The 16,919-nt window shown below is 43.0% G+C and overlaps 1 protein-coding gene across 8 annotated transcripts in view; it reads right to left on the bottom strand.

The window, feature by feature from the left end:
* Positions 1–16,919, bottom strand: part of ADK (adenosine kinase) — a 253,442-nt gene that overhangs the window by 234,087 nt on the left and 2,436 nt on the right. For 2 of the 8 annotated variants that reach the window (XM_015866531.3, XM_085554288.1), the window contains exons 1-2: positions 8,532–9,414; positions 3,371–3,445 (exon numbers count right to left, since the gene is read on the bottom strand). In XM_015866531.3, the coding sequence (XP_015722017.3) occupies positions 3,371–3,445; positions 8,532–9,010 (554 nt within the window). In that variant the 5' untranslated portion in view covers positions 9,011–9,414. Of the gene's footprint in view, positions 1–2,542; positions 2,695–3,030; positions 3,117–3,370; positions 3,446–8,531; positions 9,415–14,605; positions 14,756–16,919 lie in introns of those variants that run through there. The other 6 variants (XR_014948602.1, XM_015866530.3, XM_085554289.1 and 3 more) reach the window with 5 other exon arrangements.

Here is a 16,919-nt window from a genome sequence, read left to right on the forward strand (position 1 = left end):
TAATCCAGTAACTAGATGTATTCTATTGAAACAAAAATTAGAATTGTCTGAGAAAAACTAAAAGAAATATGAAGCTACAGATAAATAAACATAACTAAAAGTGAAAACCCATGAAACCCATGAAAAAATAGAGGAGATAACAAGGGGAATATTTCATATTCATCAACATGTTATGTCCGATTTACAAGAACGCAAGGAATTACAAGTTCCTGAAAGCTCTGTAGTTACAACCTCCTCTAGAAGCACTGCCCAAGCTCAGTGTACCCTGGAAATCTCACAGTTCCTCATGCAGAATTCTCTGCACAGGTGAAGTTTTTCACACAGCCTTTTCTAAATGGAGCTTAACTAAAATCTTTCATTCATTAAAACTATGCGTCTTACCAAATGCACTAGGAAAAGTTATCAGGCTTGCAGAAAGCTCTAATTATGCTGTCAGGCAAGCTACCAAATTTACTGGCACATTAGGTCTAGAAGGGCTCTTTAAAGACAACCATCATTACCTTCAGTTTTTGTAAGCAAATGCTGAACCTTTTTCTTAATTTAACAGCAGTCGGATGATGCAATTTAGCTCAGCAGTATCAACAGCGTTTTAGGTTCAGACCTTGAGATAAGCTAAATTGGGTTCTACAGATGTAACTCAAACCACAAGGTAATAATAAAATCCTCAGCTGTTCAGCTTCTCTACCAAATGAGTCAACACCATCCAGACATTTTTAGCAGTGATATTTCACTAAGTTGACTGAAACAATGGAACATTAATATAAAACTATCTAAAAGTAAATGTTCAGGGACAATATGTTTTTCAAGTCTATCCTAGGTACTTTTTATACATTTATCATTATACAGACAGATAAGACGATAAGATTACCTCTGACTAAAAGCAATACAAAAATCTGCTAAGACATTCTGAAGGGTTGATGAAGTACCCCAAGTCAAGCTAAGCACTTGCTTAATCAAGGCAAAAAGGCTTACAGTTGTATTTTGGTTTTGTTTCTTTTCATTTAAGTCTTTAGTCTGTACATTCTGTGATCCTGTGACAGAATCACCCCTCGCTTTGCTTGGTCTTCCTTCAAGCTCACTCCAGCATGTTTTTGGGAACAGCTAAACAGACCAGCCTTCATTTCAGTGCAAGCAAGCAGATGTTTTTCTCTAAGTTGCTGTAAAAGCTTTTTACTAATTTATAAACCTAAAACTCACGCAGTTGAGAAAGCGTTCAAATAAATCCTTATTTCCACCACACCAAGTGCTGTAAGAAACAAGAAGGTTGAATTTACCAGATGCTAACATTGCTCAATTATTAAAAGGCATAAACTTAACAGATCTGTAACCATGCAGCCGTACACTACTGCATGTGAGGAAAGGCAGAATGGTCATGAATTTTGGTTTCTCCTGTGATGACCCAACCACTTCCAGTGCTGCAGACAGCTGGCAGCCCACTGCAGGAGATCCATATTGTACTTAGGAAGTTACGGATCAACAAGATTGCATTTCTTCCCTCACTGCATTGAGGGCTTCCTTTCACACATTAACTGTCACCACAGCAAAACATATGTAATTCAAAGATCCCATTCATTTTTTCTCTCTCTCCTTCAAAGATGTTTTTCAATAAACAGTAAAAATGAGCTTAAACCCATTTCTTGGTTTATGCACAGTGTTCCTTCTGTACTTACAGCCTCATCGCACACTTTCGAGCCAGAGTCCAGCTGAGCTGATGGTCCCATTAAAAAAGCTCATCTACTTGAAGAGGCAAGAGACTCCAGAAGTGACTGATGTCTCTTTGCAAAGTGCTATCCCACATGTCTAGAGACAGATGCCTTCTTTGACATGCAGAACCAGAGACCTGGCTGCTGCGGTCAACAATTTCTGTCAACTGCTTCACAGCCCTGAAATATTTACGTTCTTGTATGTCCCTGAAGTATTTGAATAACTTCATGCTAACACTTGTTCTACAGCTAGGCTTGATATTTTATGCACCCTCACAGGCTGCAGATGCACATGATCTGATTCACATTTCAGCAAGTACCACAAGAAGTAGTTATACTTGAAGTCAAAACATGCCGTGGAATAGTCTTGTCCACAGACACACAGGTCCATGGACAACACTCACAAACAGGGAGAAAAAAGGAAAAGAGTAAGAGTGTAGACAAGCTTCCCAGTTTTCAGGGTATTAGCAGAGATATCACCTTATCTGCATGCCCTCTGTAAATTGTTCCTTTAAATAATTCAACACTCCACTAAGCCATTTTGGCACTAAAGAAGTGCTCACAAAGCATATGACGTTCCAGAAGATAGTTAGACTGGTCTGACAGGACTCAAACTTGCACACATAAGACTTGTTTTAAATTCAATTAAGTTCTGCATGGCACATCAGGCCCAGTGAAAAGCACAACACGCTATTACATGTTTTCACTGCAGCAACATCGATCCCATCACCTCTTTGATAGCAATTTCTAACGATTAGTTGGTTTGGAGGAGGCAGGGTATTAGTTATGTTCAAAGAATGGTTTCCAAGTTATTTCAGTTGAAATATTAAGCCAAAGAATTACATCAGATTTTTTTTATATATATTTTTTTTTTAAGAAATCAAGTCCATGTCTTGAGAGTTCAATGTTCCAGATATTTTAGAAAATCTTGTTTCAAAATTCTTGTCTTTTGCTTCCCGGACACAACATGCAGGCTCTCACTTAAACACACCTTGAAATAAAACCCAAATGAAGAAACAAATTATTATCTTTATTACAGCTTAGTAAAAAAACAACATGGCTGGCAATACACATTCACAAATAAGAACTGTGCACCTATTCTTTATCCAGTGACGAGAAGCTTATTCTTGATTCGGTATTAAAAGAAAGATCGAAGGAAGAAATAGTATTTTGAAACAGAAAGGAAGAATGGTGAGGACTTTGAAAGATTAATCAACCAATCACTTGAAAACCAAAATATGCAAAGTATCAACAACTAGTAGAAAATAAGCTCACGAAAAAGAATTAGATAAAGCAGCTACGGTTTTTAGCTCTGGAAAAGCCCCACCTCTATAAGGTGATCCGAGAATGACTACGCTCAATGCCACCAGGAACACACAAGCAACAATTTAGTGATGTGATTCTATAGATGGCAGCACACCAACTAGGCTTAAACCAGATAACAGACTACCTGATAAGAAGTGGTTCTGTTCTTGACTGATACACTGAAATGACAGAAATGGCTCCAACAACAAATAACAATTTTAGCAGAAGGCCAAAATCGCACAAAGATCAGAGTAAACCTCACATTACACCAGCACTTAGTTCACTGCTAGTTTGTGGATGTCATGCTGGAAATAAAATTGACATTAAGAAAAAAAAAAAAGAAGAAAGAAATCAAGACTTACTTGTCAAGGAAGTCCTTGTCCACAACTGCACATATATCAAGCAGTGGATTTCCCATTCCAAACAGGACATTTTCACTGTAAGAGAGCCAATTATTTTCAAGTTAGTTTAGTATTCCTGGTACAATAAGCTCAAGACATTTTCTAAGTAAAGAATAACCATTTTTTTTTTTTTCCTTGAATATAACTAAGAAACAAAGAAATGCAAATTCTGCCCAACAGCAATCTACCTGTCATACAGACAGGGTCAAATTTGATCAGAATAATATTGTGATGTATATACAGTCTAAAAGTCATCAAATAAAGTATGTAAAAATATGTTCTGTTGCTTTAAAGAATTGCATTCAGGTTTCAATACCAGATTTTATGCACAGGGAGAACCAGACCAGGTTATTATAAGTCCAATGAACAAACTTAGTTGCTAATGGCCACAACTCACAATTTCGGAGCCTAACTGAAATTAAGAGCCTATGGATCCTGCATGGTCAGTCACCTTAAAATGTAAATTCTAGTGATTAAAAGCAGGAATGGAGGCTGCTATCAATCTGAAATTCATTATTATGACTTCCACTACATAAAAACAAGACATCAGATCATACCATCAATAACTGAATGAGCTGGTTTTCATCTTTTTCAGATTCCTTGAGAAAATATGTATTTCATTTTCCTGAATTGCACATACTTGGGTGATAATGCAGTAACACCAAAGGATTAGATGCAGGCCTGGTGTCAAGTAGGAGTGAATGCAGCTGTTTTCCAAGGCTGCCTGAATCTACATTCAAAACTGCAACATTCCTTGCTAAGCCAACACCTGCTGCCTCCAACTGGCACAGCAAGCACTTGCTCTGGCTGCCCAAGGTAGCTTTAACGTGAATGCCACCAAATGTGCCTCCATCTTTACTATGTCTCTATCAAGTACTTGCAGAGAAGGCATATTCCCAGCCTCTACATCTCCCACGTACTACTGCTGTAACACTGCAGCCTTCACCAAATGATTGCTCAAAGCTGGAGAACAGTATCGGCTAAAACTCAACATCAGTGAGTTTTCAATTGTTTTGGCCCATTCAGAGCAAAAGAAATGTTTTACAGGCTCAGCATCTGCCTACTGAGTGATGGATTTAATTAACTTCTCAGCAGGATCAGAAAAAATAACACAGAACAAGCAGAAAGGAGATGACACGGAGCAATCTCACGAACCGTGTCCAACAGAGGTTGAAAGCTCATTCATGAACTTCCTCTCACAGCTACTATAAAAGACCCTAAGCCGACAAATATTTGTCAGACTTGAAGATACTTGCCAAAAGTAAACAGTTACACTTCCTCTTCTTCTTGGGATGCCACATTAATCTCTATCTAACGTTAAATTCTGAAGTATAGAAGTGAAAAGTGGCAAACATTAACATCCTTGATATAGGGAGCAAACCACACTTTACATAGTTTGATTTCTGTTACAGTTTTAAAGACCAGCCTTATACTGCCAACTCCACGTGCAAGACTGTTCTGAAGACCAAGCCAGAAAAGCAGCTCACTCGTCAATGAAATAGGAAACATCTGCTTAGTAAAAACCTGTAAGACTCAGTAAATATTTTCGTAACTGTGAGAAGCGTTGTTTCTTCTAAATACGGAAATCATACAGAAAGCAGATCAAAATAATGTAAGTTAATCTAGGTAGGAGGAAAGAGGAAAAAAAACAGGTGACGGTTGAGGTAACATAAGGATAAAGAGGATCACACCTGGTACCCCTACACAATACACCACTTCCATTTTAAAACCAAGTATTTAATCAGTATCAAAGAATGAGCAATGATACAGTAACGTTATTGTAAGCCCCTCCTGAGTACTCAAGAGTCTATGTAGCCACGTGCCAGCTGGGGCGGAGAACTTTAAAAGCCAACACCGTAATTAGCTGTGCTAGGGATGGTACACTCAGAAATAGCATGTCACACTGACTGCACTTGGTGAAAATACCTTTTTGGACAAAGTGGGAACAGCATCAACAATCTCTGTCCAAGACATAAACCAAACATACAGCCCATTTAAGCAGACACTACAGCCATCAGCAGTTTCTAATACCAGATCTGTGAACCACAACATGAGAAGTCCAGTGTCTGTACTGTTAGACTTTGCTCTGAATCTTTGGCATGTTCACACTGATTAACCTGACGCTAACTACATTTCAGGGTAGTGCAAATCACCCATTCCCTTCAAGAGGAGCTACAAATTATCCTCTCTGTTACACTGTTCTTTTACACCGCAACAGATGAGCTACAGCTGTCACTTAGCTGCTACGTGCCCAGTAAGAAAAAGTATTAATCACATCTATGCCATAAAACCATATATTGCAAAAGCACACAGATAAACCTAACATTTAGGATCATGCAGAATAATAAATTTACAAGTGCAAGACACAGATAACAAAATGTTACCTCCACCCCAAGCTTAAGACTTTCAGCACCTCACATGAACCCTCTTGCCCTCCTTCCTGCTACTCAGTCACGGACTGACTGAACACTCAGAGACTATTTTCAACCATCTAGATGTAAAAGACAGAGAATCAGCATCAATAGTTTCCTGAGATGTGAGATTTCACAATTGGTTGGTTATCTGAGAGCTACACCTCTGCACCAGACATGGAGCAAACATTCATGTACAACACAACCTCCCCACCTCTCTCCCTTCTCTTACACCCAAGTACTGCTATCTAATCATTCCGGAAGGACATTTTTGTTTAACTCAACCAACTTATTGCAAAAGAACATTCAGCTCTTCAAGAAACAAGTGACAACTTCTCCATGTGCCACAGTTATGGGCATACATCTCACTATATGAGTACATGAGTGTGTGCATGCACAGTACATATATATAAGCAGCTGATACAAGTCTGTAACTTGTTCAGACACAGAAATATTCCATAGTAGACAAAACTGCAGGAACAACGCCAACTTACTTCACAGAAAGCTTACGTGCACTGAGCATTTGCATTCTAAATGCTTGGCAACAAGCAATGTATTTTATGAGTTTGTATTTTAATGCTGGGTTGCACCAAAAGTTAGCTTTAACATTAAGTTCAGTGCAGTCCATTAAATATCAAATCTCCACCTGCTAATTACGGCATCTTGAGAGGTTGCTAAGACCATTACTTTCTCACCAACAGCCAAAGCATTTCCCGTACTGCTCCCTTCTCACCATACTGTCAAAAAAGAATGCAATCAAACTGGTGGAATATAAAAACAAAGCAAACAAAAAGCCCGGGAGTACTGAGCTACCTTTCAAAAGGATCAACACAAGTAACCGTAACTGAAGGATCTCAAAAGCTGTGTCCAAAATCGTGGTCATACATTAGTGACTGCTCCACTGCTGCAGGCGTTTTTACAAATCAAGTCCTGCTTTGAGTTGGCTACTGAACGCTGGCAGCACTGTGTCTGCGTACCAACAACTCTGTTATCGTCTGATATCACTGTGCACTCCACTGGAACAGCAGCATCAAAATGTCAGTGGAAGCACTGGCTGCTGGTGCACAGAGAGGGGGAGAAAATGAGCTTCTGGGTACTAAATTGTTATGCTTTTAACAACAACAAATATTGAAAAGCATTTCAGATTATTTTTTTTTAATTGCTGCAGAAATATTTACATAATAATAATAAATTGTAATGAAAGCTATGTTTTCTATTTTCTATTGGTCTATGACAGCCTCATCCTGCTGTGCAGCTGTAACGCATTCAATAATAAGTTCTCATGCTAAAGACTCATCTTACAGTCAGAAAGCCTTAATAAATAGAACATGACTGAGACAAATGTGTGTCCCAACTGCACGGCATAACCACAACACACGGCAGCCGGCTGCGATCCTGAGACACTGTGCCACAAGACCTGAAATGTCAGCATACTCGTAAGGGTTTGGTCCTGCCCTTGGAGGCAAGGCCAAACAAGACACATTCCAAACATTTACCTCAGTCACAAAGGAACATAGGAAAACCTCATACAACCTAAGATTTGGATTTATCAAAGGTTACTTACAGTTTAAAAAAAAAAAAACAACAAAACAAACAGCAATAGTTCTGTATTAGCTGCATGTGAATGGTTAAAAGCTTCCTCTCATCTTCCTACCCCACACAACATAATTGTAAGTGAATGACAACCACCGTCAGCCACAGCCTACCAGGCACTAAAAGCATGTCAGAACTGCCACAGCACGACTCCAGACCATCTCGCTTGCACCACAGTCAGCCACCTCAGTGCACAGACTTCCAACACGCAAAGAGCCTGCAGGATCACTCCTGTGCTGTCATTATTTAGGCCTTAACACAGAATTTGGCAGAGGAGCTGCATGTCTACGTGCTGACCTGGAGGAGCATCTTCATCCATTATGAAACTTCCACAGTGTTCTACAGGGATACACCCACAGGATCATACAGATGTAGCCCAGAGCCGCAGCCTTGTGGCAGCAGAGCCCTCACACACAACACTGGCTCCAGTGCCACCAAGCTCCTCACACAGCTGTGCCAGCCTCAGCCACGCAGTGCTGGCCGTGCTGCTGGTCAGGGCAGCGTGAGATCTGCCCAGAGCCAGGAGGGTCCACAGCTCCATGCACTCCTTCAAGTGTCGGAGGACTGAGCAGAGCCAGCGTGTAACAAAACTTGCTGGTTCTCTTCTGAAGATCAACTCCTTTCAAAAGGAAGCATTTTGGGAAGTAAAACCGGCCACAGTGATTCACTTCACTGAACAGATCTGTCACTCCTCAGTTAACACCCCGATGCACCCAGACAGCCAGCAGACAGCCAGCAGCCCGGTGCCGTACTGTAACATTCTCCTCTCAGCCCAGATTCGGGTGGGAGCACGGCGCAGCCCTGCAGCCCGACCCAGCGGTGGGTGCCGCCCGGTCGCGGCGCTCTGCACCTGCCGCCCCCGACAACCGCCCGGGGCTGGCGGCCGGAGAGGACACAGCGGTGGCCGCGCTGACCCGCGGGCGCTCCACCGCAGCACGAACGGGCGGCATAGAGCGTGTCGGAGCCCAACTCCGCACCTACACACCGTGCGTGGAGAAAGACAGAACCGAGCGCGGGCGGAGGGAGCGGCACGCCGCCCCCGAGCACAGGAGCGCATCGCCGCCCGTTCCCCCGAGGCGCGGGGCTGGGCGCAGGAACTGCGGCGGTCCCGGCGTTACCTGAGGGTGGGCATGGCTCCCGCCCGGCCGCTAAGGAGCCCCGCTGTGCCGCCCCGCTGTGCCGCGGCGCCGTGCTCTCTCAGCCCGGTGTCCCCGGCGGTTACACGGCGCGCACCGCCTCGCTCGCCCGTCACTAAGTCGCCGGCCGCGGCCCGGCCGCCCCGCCCCGCCCCGCCCGCCCGCTCGCCCCGCCATTGGCCGGACGGGAGCCAGGGGCGGGCCCGGCCCGAGAGGGGAAAGAGCGGCACAAGGGGGTGCGGGCGGCCGGCACCGAGACCCGGTTCGGAAGCGCGGTACCGGACGGCGCTGCCCGCTCCGCGTCCAGGCCGCCATCTTTGATGCGGGTAGAAAGCGGCGCTCACCCAGCCCTGCTTTGCTGGCACGTCCCTTCCCCACGCGATGAAAGTGCGATGGCCCGTGATGATTTGAACAATGTCACGGTGGTGCCGAGTTCCCGTTACACACAGCGCTCCTGTCATGGCACCGTGAGCATCGCGGTGCTCCCCGAGGATCCCAGCCGCTCCCTGGTCCCTGCACACCGCCCTTGTGCTGCGCTGGGACAACCTGTCCAACACAGCGACGGCTCAGAACCACCGCGTGAGATTGTTCCACGCCAAACAAGACCCCACTGCGGCTCCAGACATGAGGTGATGTTCATCACAGGTTGCCACAGCAGCCGGCAGCCACCTGTGATACGCAGCATTAGTCATTTCCAACCCGCCAGAGGCCGAGTGGAGTCACTGAGATGTGCGGATTAGCTGCCACCATGTGAGAGCTTCACCAGCCAACCTGCACCATCCCCATCCGCACTGCGTCCAGAGTTGCCACAACACAAGGGAAAACCATCAGCAAAGCCAGGCGCACCACTTTCTGTCTCTGACTTCCTGCCCGCTTTTTCTCCCTTTGGCTGCCACAAGCCATCCCATGCCGATTTGGCACTTACTTTGATAAATTACCAGCACCAGATACACTGATCCATTAAACTGATGGTGGAAAAAGCTGTTTTTGCCAGAAGTGAATCCTGTGTTGTTCTGTTAAGGACAGCTGTATCATTTCCAACTAAATATGTAAACTTCACAACTTCCTAATTATGTGTTCCTTAGCCCTAGTTCCCCCTTCATCTATGCCAATACTAAGAAAAATTAAAGCCAGAATTCTCACATATTTGCTGATTTTCAGGTGTGTCACCAGAGGCGGCTCCAAAATCTGGGGTGCTCATGATGCTCATGGCATGACTTAAAGATAGCAGGGATATTTATGCCAAATACCTGAGGTCGGACAGATTTTCTGGCATCTCCGAACAGAACTCAGAACTGAACTTTCACTCACAACGTTCTGGTTATTAATCTTAAAATTCAAATTAATGGCAGTGGAAAATGCAACTCACCCCAGTTTTGCAACATGCAGTACAACAGGCCCCCAAATCCCTCAAGGAGATTCGTGAACTCTAATAGAATGTAAACACACATGGCTGTATCCTCCAGTCTGTGTTCAGCAACTGATCACACTTAGTTTAACAGTTTCAGTGCCTGACAGTCAGACCTCTGTTTTGTAACCGAAAATGAGGGCAAAAAATCCTGTCACACAGTTGACCATAATGCTAACACAGCTTGGTCTTTCTTATTCCATCACAGATAATAAATCAGGTAATAAGCAATAAAACTCATTTTAAAGTATCAAGAAGTAGATTCTCTCACAAATAACTGACTGGCTTTAACAAGCACATAAAGAATATACAAAGGAAAACAGATGCAATGTGTGCAACTGGTGCATCATGCACTGCTAGCCAGGTGAGATACAGCACTGTCCCCTCCGCTCTGTGCTGTGTGGCCTCACCTCAAGCACTGGGAACAGCTCTGGGTGCCACAACATATGGAAGAAAAAGACTATCAGGGGTCCAAAGGAGGGATAGAAAGATGGTGAAGAGCTTGGAGGGCAAGGTGTGTGAGGAGCAGCTGGGGTCCCTGCATTTGCTCAGCCCAGAGCAGAGGAGCTGAGGGGAGCCCTCATGGTGGCTGCAGCTCCTCACAGGGAGCAGAAGGGCAGCACTGAGCTCTGCTCTGTGTGACAGCGCCCAAGGAAACAGCATGGAGCTGTACCAGGAGAGGGGCAGCTGGGGGCGAGGGACAGGGTCTGCACCAGAGGGCAGTGGGCATGGAACGGGCTGCACAGGGCAACGGGCACAGTCCCAGGTGATGGAGTTCAAAGAGCATTTGGACAACGTTCTCAGACATAGGGTCTGAATTTCAGGTGGTTCTGTGTGGAGTCAGAGCTTGCACTTGGTGATTCTTGTGAGTCTCTTCCAACTTTGGACATTCTGTGATTCTATAATTATATTAATTTGCATATATAACAACTGCATTTTATGAATGTTAAGCCAGAGTCTGAATGAGTGACCATCAAATTCTTCTAGCCTCTCACCAATTCAGCAAGATAGGATGAAAAATGTATTTTTCTAGGAAATTAAACAGCCTTTTATGAATATGGGACATCACAACAGCATTCATTAATGGCACATTATAAACTTACAGGTATTCCCAAGTGTACAATGATCCTGCTTAAACCTGCAGATTCTACTGTTGCTGATGCACGGCCTACCACTAACTGCTTTTTTTTTGCTCAACTGCCACACAACTCTTAGAGATCCTGACACTTAGCTGCAGTGAAAGCATTCAAGGAATCCCTAGTAAAATGGTCACTTATCAGTTATAGTCATTCACACATTAACTTTATGATAGTTGTGCCACAAGTTTGACTTGTAGTCAGACATGAGTCAAGCAAGCCAGCGTGAGCTTGCTAAGGCCATCCACCACCTCCCATCCTCATTCAGCTTGCATGGAGCAAATGACCCTTGTCTTTACATGTATTTTGGATTCAGAAACCCAAGCAAAAATATGGAATTCACAGCTTGCACAACTAAGAATATGAGCGCTGCTCCAAAAGTAACAACTCTTATTCATTACGTTTGCCCACGACAGAAGCAGATGTTGGCACGATGGCAGCAGAGGTTGAATCTTCCTGCCATCATTCCACTGTATTTTGTTGTGGTGTGACAGATGTCAGCAGTGGGGCAGTCTGACACACACAACAGCATCTGACATGGAAACACACGTGAAGCAAAGGTGTGTCACTGAATTCCTCCATGTGGAAAATATCGTACCCATTGACATTCACTGACACTTGCTGAACATGTATATGGTCACATCCACTGAGCAAACAGAGGATGTGAGCACGGTGAGGTGGTGGGTGGTGTTTCAGCAGTGGCAACAGTGAGTAACCTTTACTGGTACAGAATTTTACAAGCTCAATATGCAATGGTAAAAACACAGAGTTAATAGTGGTGACTACACTGAAAAACAAGGTTCTGTAGCTGAGACTGTTCTATCAAGAGTGTTGTGCTCTTTGAATCTGTTGTAGTTTCCCTGGAGATAAATTAGAGGCGATACCTTCAGAGCAATCTACATACGTAACAACTGATAGGGTCTAACTACAACCTCTCCCAACTGCTTCCATGACTACACAGTAAGGAGTAGATCCTCATGAACGTGTCAATTCCTGTACATGTTATGAACTATGATACCTCAGATGATTCCACTAAAATGCTTACTTATGCATCACAGTATGAAATAAAAGTGACCTGTATCCCTACCTGATGTAACAGGCAAGCAAATAAGAACTCATAAAGCAGCACTTCACTAAAGTGATCTGGGAAGCTCTACATTTCATACATTTGTAACTCGTGTATTCCAGACATGGGCAATCCAGACCTTCGCTCCGTACCACAATATTAGGAACGAAACTGTCCAGATTAGAATGCATAACCAAAAAGTTCTCCATCAATCCTCATATTTTACACAATCCTAGAAAATATCTGTCCATGCTTCTCGCTTGCAAGACAGAAGAATGAGCTTTTACAGAACGGCCTCAGCAGACATTAAAAACTAAATAAATCAGACTAGTAACCAGAAAGTCCACTAACTCTCCTTCAGGAATAGAATGTCACAGATCTTACGTGCATCTTCTAAAAGAAAAAAATAATAATGTTTTGAAAGTATTTCTACAGAGAGAAATGAATATTTTACAACAAATGCAACACATTTTATGTTGTCTGAATCAACTGGCAAAAGATTAAAATAATTTTCATTTCAAAATTCTATAGCACAATTCAGGTTCTTTCAGAGCAGATTCACAGCCCATACAGCTGAAAAGCAAAAAGAAGCCTATAAACCTCAGGATATTGCTGTCTTCATCACACTGTAGAGAGCTACACATTTTTTCCATCTCCATTGAAATCAAACAGCCTAATCCTTTAGTTGCAATTGCTTTGTCCCTCTGAAAGTACAACAGCAAATTACAATATCTTTCACTGGAAATGAAATCCAGAAGTAGCACAAAGCCAGCAAGTTGTATTATGTTACCATATCCTTCAGGTGTGGCACTGCTTTGAGTGCAGTCAAACAACCACCGCAGAAATAATTACAGTTCAAAATGGGGGGAAAAAATATCCCTTCACTTAATTCTGAGAAATACTCTGACATCTCCCCTTCACACAAAATGCTTATTTACTGTACAAATAACCCTAATGCAAACTGGAACAATTTACGAAGAGAGTTAAGTACATAGAAAACAAAAATCCTTGAGAAAACCGACTGTTCTCATTATATCTTCAAGTTCAATTTGCTTTTTTCAATAAGATAAGATTTCCCAACATGTTAACTGCAAATACTAATTAATGACCTTTAGACAGCAACACATTCCCTGCTACCAAAACCGGCTTTGTGAAATACTCATGTTCTTTGCCTGTGTAACTGCTCAAATTCAGTATCACAACCTTGAACTACAAGCCAGAGCTGTGCTTGAAACATTTCCACTTCAAATAGACCTCGGCAACAACAGAGAAAGCCAAGGTCTTGTTCTGCAGAAAGTCCATTTTACTCTATTACAATTGACACTATATTCAATTACTTCTCTATTCATTCAAGTCTCCTTTCCAGACCCCTTCTGTGCCTGTTTAGAAGTAGCATCAGTAGATCTGATTAAACGAGTAATTCTACAGAAGCTGTTTCATTTGCTGAAAATGACAGAACTTGCAAACTTAAAATAAAAATTAAAAAAAAAAAAAATCACAGGAACTCAAAACCTCATTATGAAATAGATATATTTGCCTTGGCTCCCCTCCTACATGTAAACACGCATGTAAGTGCCTTTAAGGACAAGACCGGTCCTGCTTACTTCAGTAAAACAATACCCAAAGTCAGAGCTGTATGTTTTTGTAGGACATGAGGGTAGTACAGCTGTACTGTCAGATGGGCTGCAGGTAACGCCAGTGAAGGGAAGGAGACACCTGCCGTGCTGGTGGTTCCTGGCACAAGGAGCCTTCTCATGGCTTCCTCTTTCCTCCAGCTATGCTCTCCCTCAACAAAGCGTGGAATTTCTTTAACTGAAAGAATTAAGAATGCCAAAGTCTAGAAACTGGCGCTGTTTTGATAAATCTTGCATGATGACATCAACAACAAGGGGAGGACAGGCTTTAATCTAACTAACAACTTGAGTTACAGATCTAAACAATGGAAACAAGTGCCTCAACTGTTACACCAGCCACTGCAGGTCATTCAGGTCCTGGACATATTCCTACCAGCACAACTTTTATAGTTGCTGCTGTTATGTCCTAAATAAAACAAAATTAGAGAAGTTGCCAGCATCTTTCAAAAATATTTGCTTCCTAAAGGTGACTCCAAGAAGTCTTATGTTTTTATTATTTTAGGAGCAAATGCAGTAAGGTCCTGTCTCTCTATGTAGTGAGAGGCTATGGAGAGTACTGACATAGGGAAAGTTACCTGCGTTTGTACATGTGGGCAATTGCAAAGCGAGGAAAGTATGAGCAACAGGGACAGAAACTGAACAGAATAAAAATGGAAAATGTGGTGGAAAAAAAATAAAGGTTAGAGATGATTAGAGAGAAAGCAAAATTACTAAATTCTAACTGAAAGCTTTGTCACAGCTCACTTAAAATATTCAGAAGCTTCTTTCATTTTTAGAGAGCTGATGAAGGCACAAGTTAAATTAAAACCTACCTTATTATGGAAATTAAAAATGCATGAAATTAGCAACGTTTTTTACAGTCACCAGTAGCAAGCTGTCTAAAATCCAGTGGAACGGTAATGACAAAGGACTGCTTTTGACAACAGTTAGCACACAGTGTTTGATAATTTATTCTGAAAAGCAATTCTGTCTAGGAGTAAGAGAAGGAGAGGAATGCTGTACTTTGTACTTGCAATCAGAATTGTCAAACTCAGTGCTTACGCTGTCTTCATGTAGATCAATTTGTTCCAACAGCCGGCTACATCGTGACTATTCAATCAATACAGCAGCTGCAGAACTGCCAAAGGGCCGTCACGTAACAGAGGGGACGTTACCTTGGAGGTTTCACAAGCTGGTTCATTTTTTCCTGTGCAGACGTGCACATTTCTGCACAGAGATACACACAAAAGCTCCAACAAATCTACAGAGAACGTTCGCATTCTTTCACGAGCGTGACATTAACGAAGCTTGGCTGCAGACCTCCAAGATACGACCAGACCAAATATAAAAGGGCACAAATCCTTTTTAATACTTCTTTATATTAATCCCTCGTGACGTTTCTAGTAAGTTGATACCACTGCTCAACAACAAACTGTTTGCAGCTTTTCAAGCCCACTTTCTGTTCAAATGGCACGGTTTACACACACGGTGATGTTTTACTTCGCATAGCAGAGATGCGGTCTGAAGTCTGAAACACATAACAGGCATTCGCGGCCTTGCCTAAATCCCGTTGGTTTTAGCGGGGATTTGCACCGTCAACGAAGACAATACAAAACCTGCCACCCAGCAGAGTAATGTCAGCACCACGCACTGCTGTGCTGGGAATGCCACTTTGGGCCTCAAGCTTTGTGCTCTGCTTGTTGGGTGGCAATGCCAACAAACTTCCATTGCCTTCAAAGAATTTCCACTGAACCAGGTCAGCTCAGCCTACATTCTGAGGGAGCCACTACTGTTCTACTTTGCCTGAAAGAATCAAAAGGGACTAAAAGGATTCACCTACGAATCCTCCCTGCTACCACTTGAGGACAGAAAATAACAAATTAAAATCATAAGGGAGGAACACGTTTGTAATTGTTGACAAGATACTAATGATATTACGGAGTGAAATTTGACTTTTTAATGCCATTTCTTGATATTAAAACAGTTTTTGCAGCAGAAAGATACACATTGGTATTGTATGGTAGAATGAGAAGGGTGCAAGACCACCCCTGCACAATGCATTACACACGGTCTTCTGGAAGAGGCTGAAGAGTGAAATAAAGATGTCAAGAGCGATCAATTCCCATTTAATTCCTCGTATAACAAATACAAAGCTATCATCCCCCAAAATTCTCAGTGATGCTCACGTAGCAGCGTGTGCATTAACAACTCATCCTCATTACAAACACAGTACAGGCAAGGAACCTCTGCCACTCAGCCTGGGACCTCCTGTACCAGCCCTAAACACGGGACAGGGTCCCAAAGGTTCAACACATCCCACAGCCACATCCAAGAGCACAGACGTCCAGCAGAGCCAGCCCAGTGCTCTTCCCCACCTCACACATCCAGGCAGGGCTTACAGCACACTGACTTGGTTCCATCACCAGCTGCATGTAGCATTTATCTGCCTACAGCGCAAGACTGGAGCCTTTGTTGAAACAATCTTCAGCACAATCATAGTACACAAGGTCCAACAATGTTATTTTTTATGCTTCAGACACTGTATAACACACAAAATTATTATTCTGGGTTTTATCACTTGTTGTAAAAGCAATGCCACCATGGCCTCCCATGCCACTGCAAACATCCTTCACGCTTCTAACCCCGTACCTCAGTAATGTTTTTTTTCATTTTGTTTTGCTTTCTCTTTTCTGACATTTAGGCATCAAGCAGTACAGAGTGGTTTCCCCCAATAAGCTTCATAAACAGAAACACGCTCAGTTCCAATTCCTTGTACCTCCTCACTTTAAGGCCATGGAAATGGCTGGTGCTCATCACCCACAGCTCACACCACTGTATGCCATTTATTTACTTCCAGAGCTCAGTTACCTTTTTCCCTTTCCATTATCTATATCTGTGCTTGCTAACTATTCTTAGACTCGAAAAGCCACCTTAGTGCCAGAGAAATGCCCTGACTCGAGCAGTGTGAATATGGTCAGCTCCTCCGCTATGGGTGCCTGAACAGACGGGAGCTGAGCTCGCTCCTGCTCCCGAGTCTATTGCTTTATGCTATAGCCGAGCAGGTCGCTAGTTACCGCCGGGGCGATATTGGCATTTCGGGCCTCCTGTCATTAATCTTCATATCCTGAGCGCTTGGAAGGGGATCGT

The sequence above is a fragment of the Coturnix japonica genome, chromosome 8 (assembly GCF_054131305.1).
Source record: "Coturnix japonica strain WE chromosome 8, WE-NBRP24, whole genome shotgun sequence".
In the NCBI taxonomy this organism is placed as follows: Eukaryota; Metazoa; Chordata; class Aves; order Galliformes; family Phasianidae; genus Coturnix; species Coturnix japonica.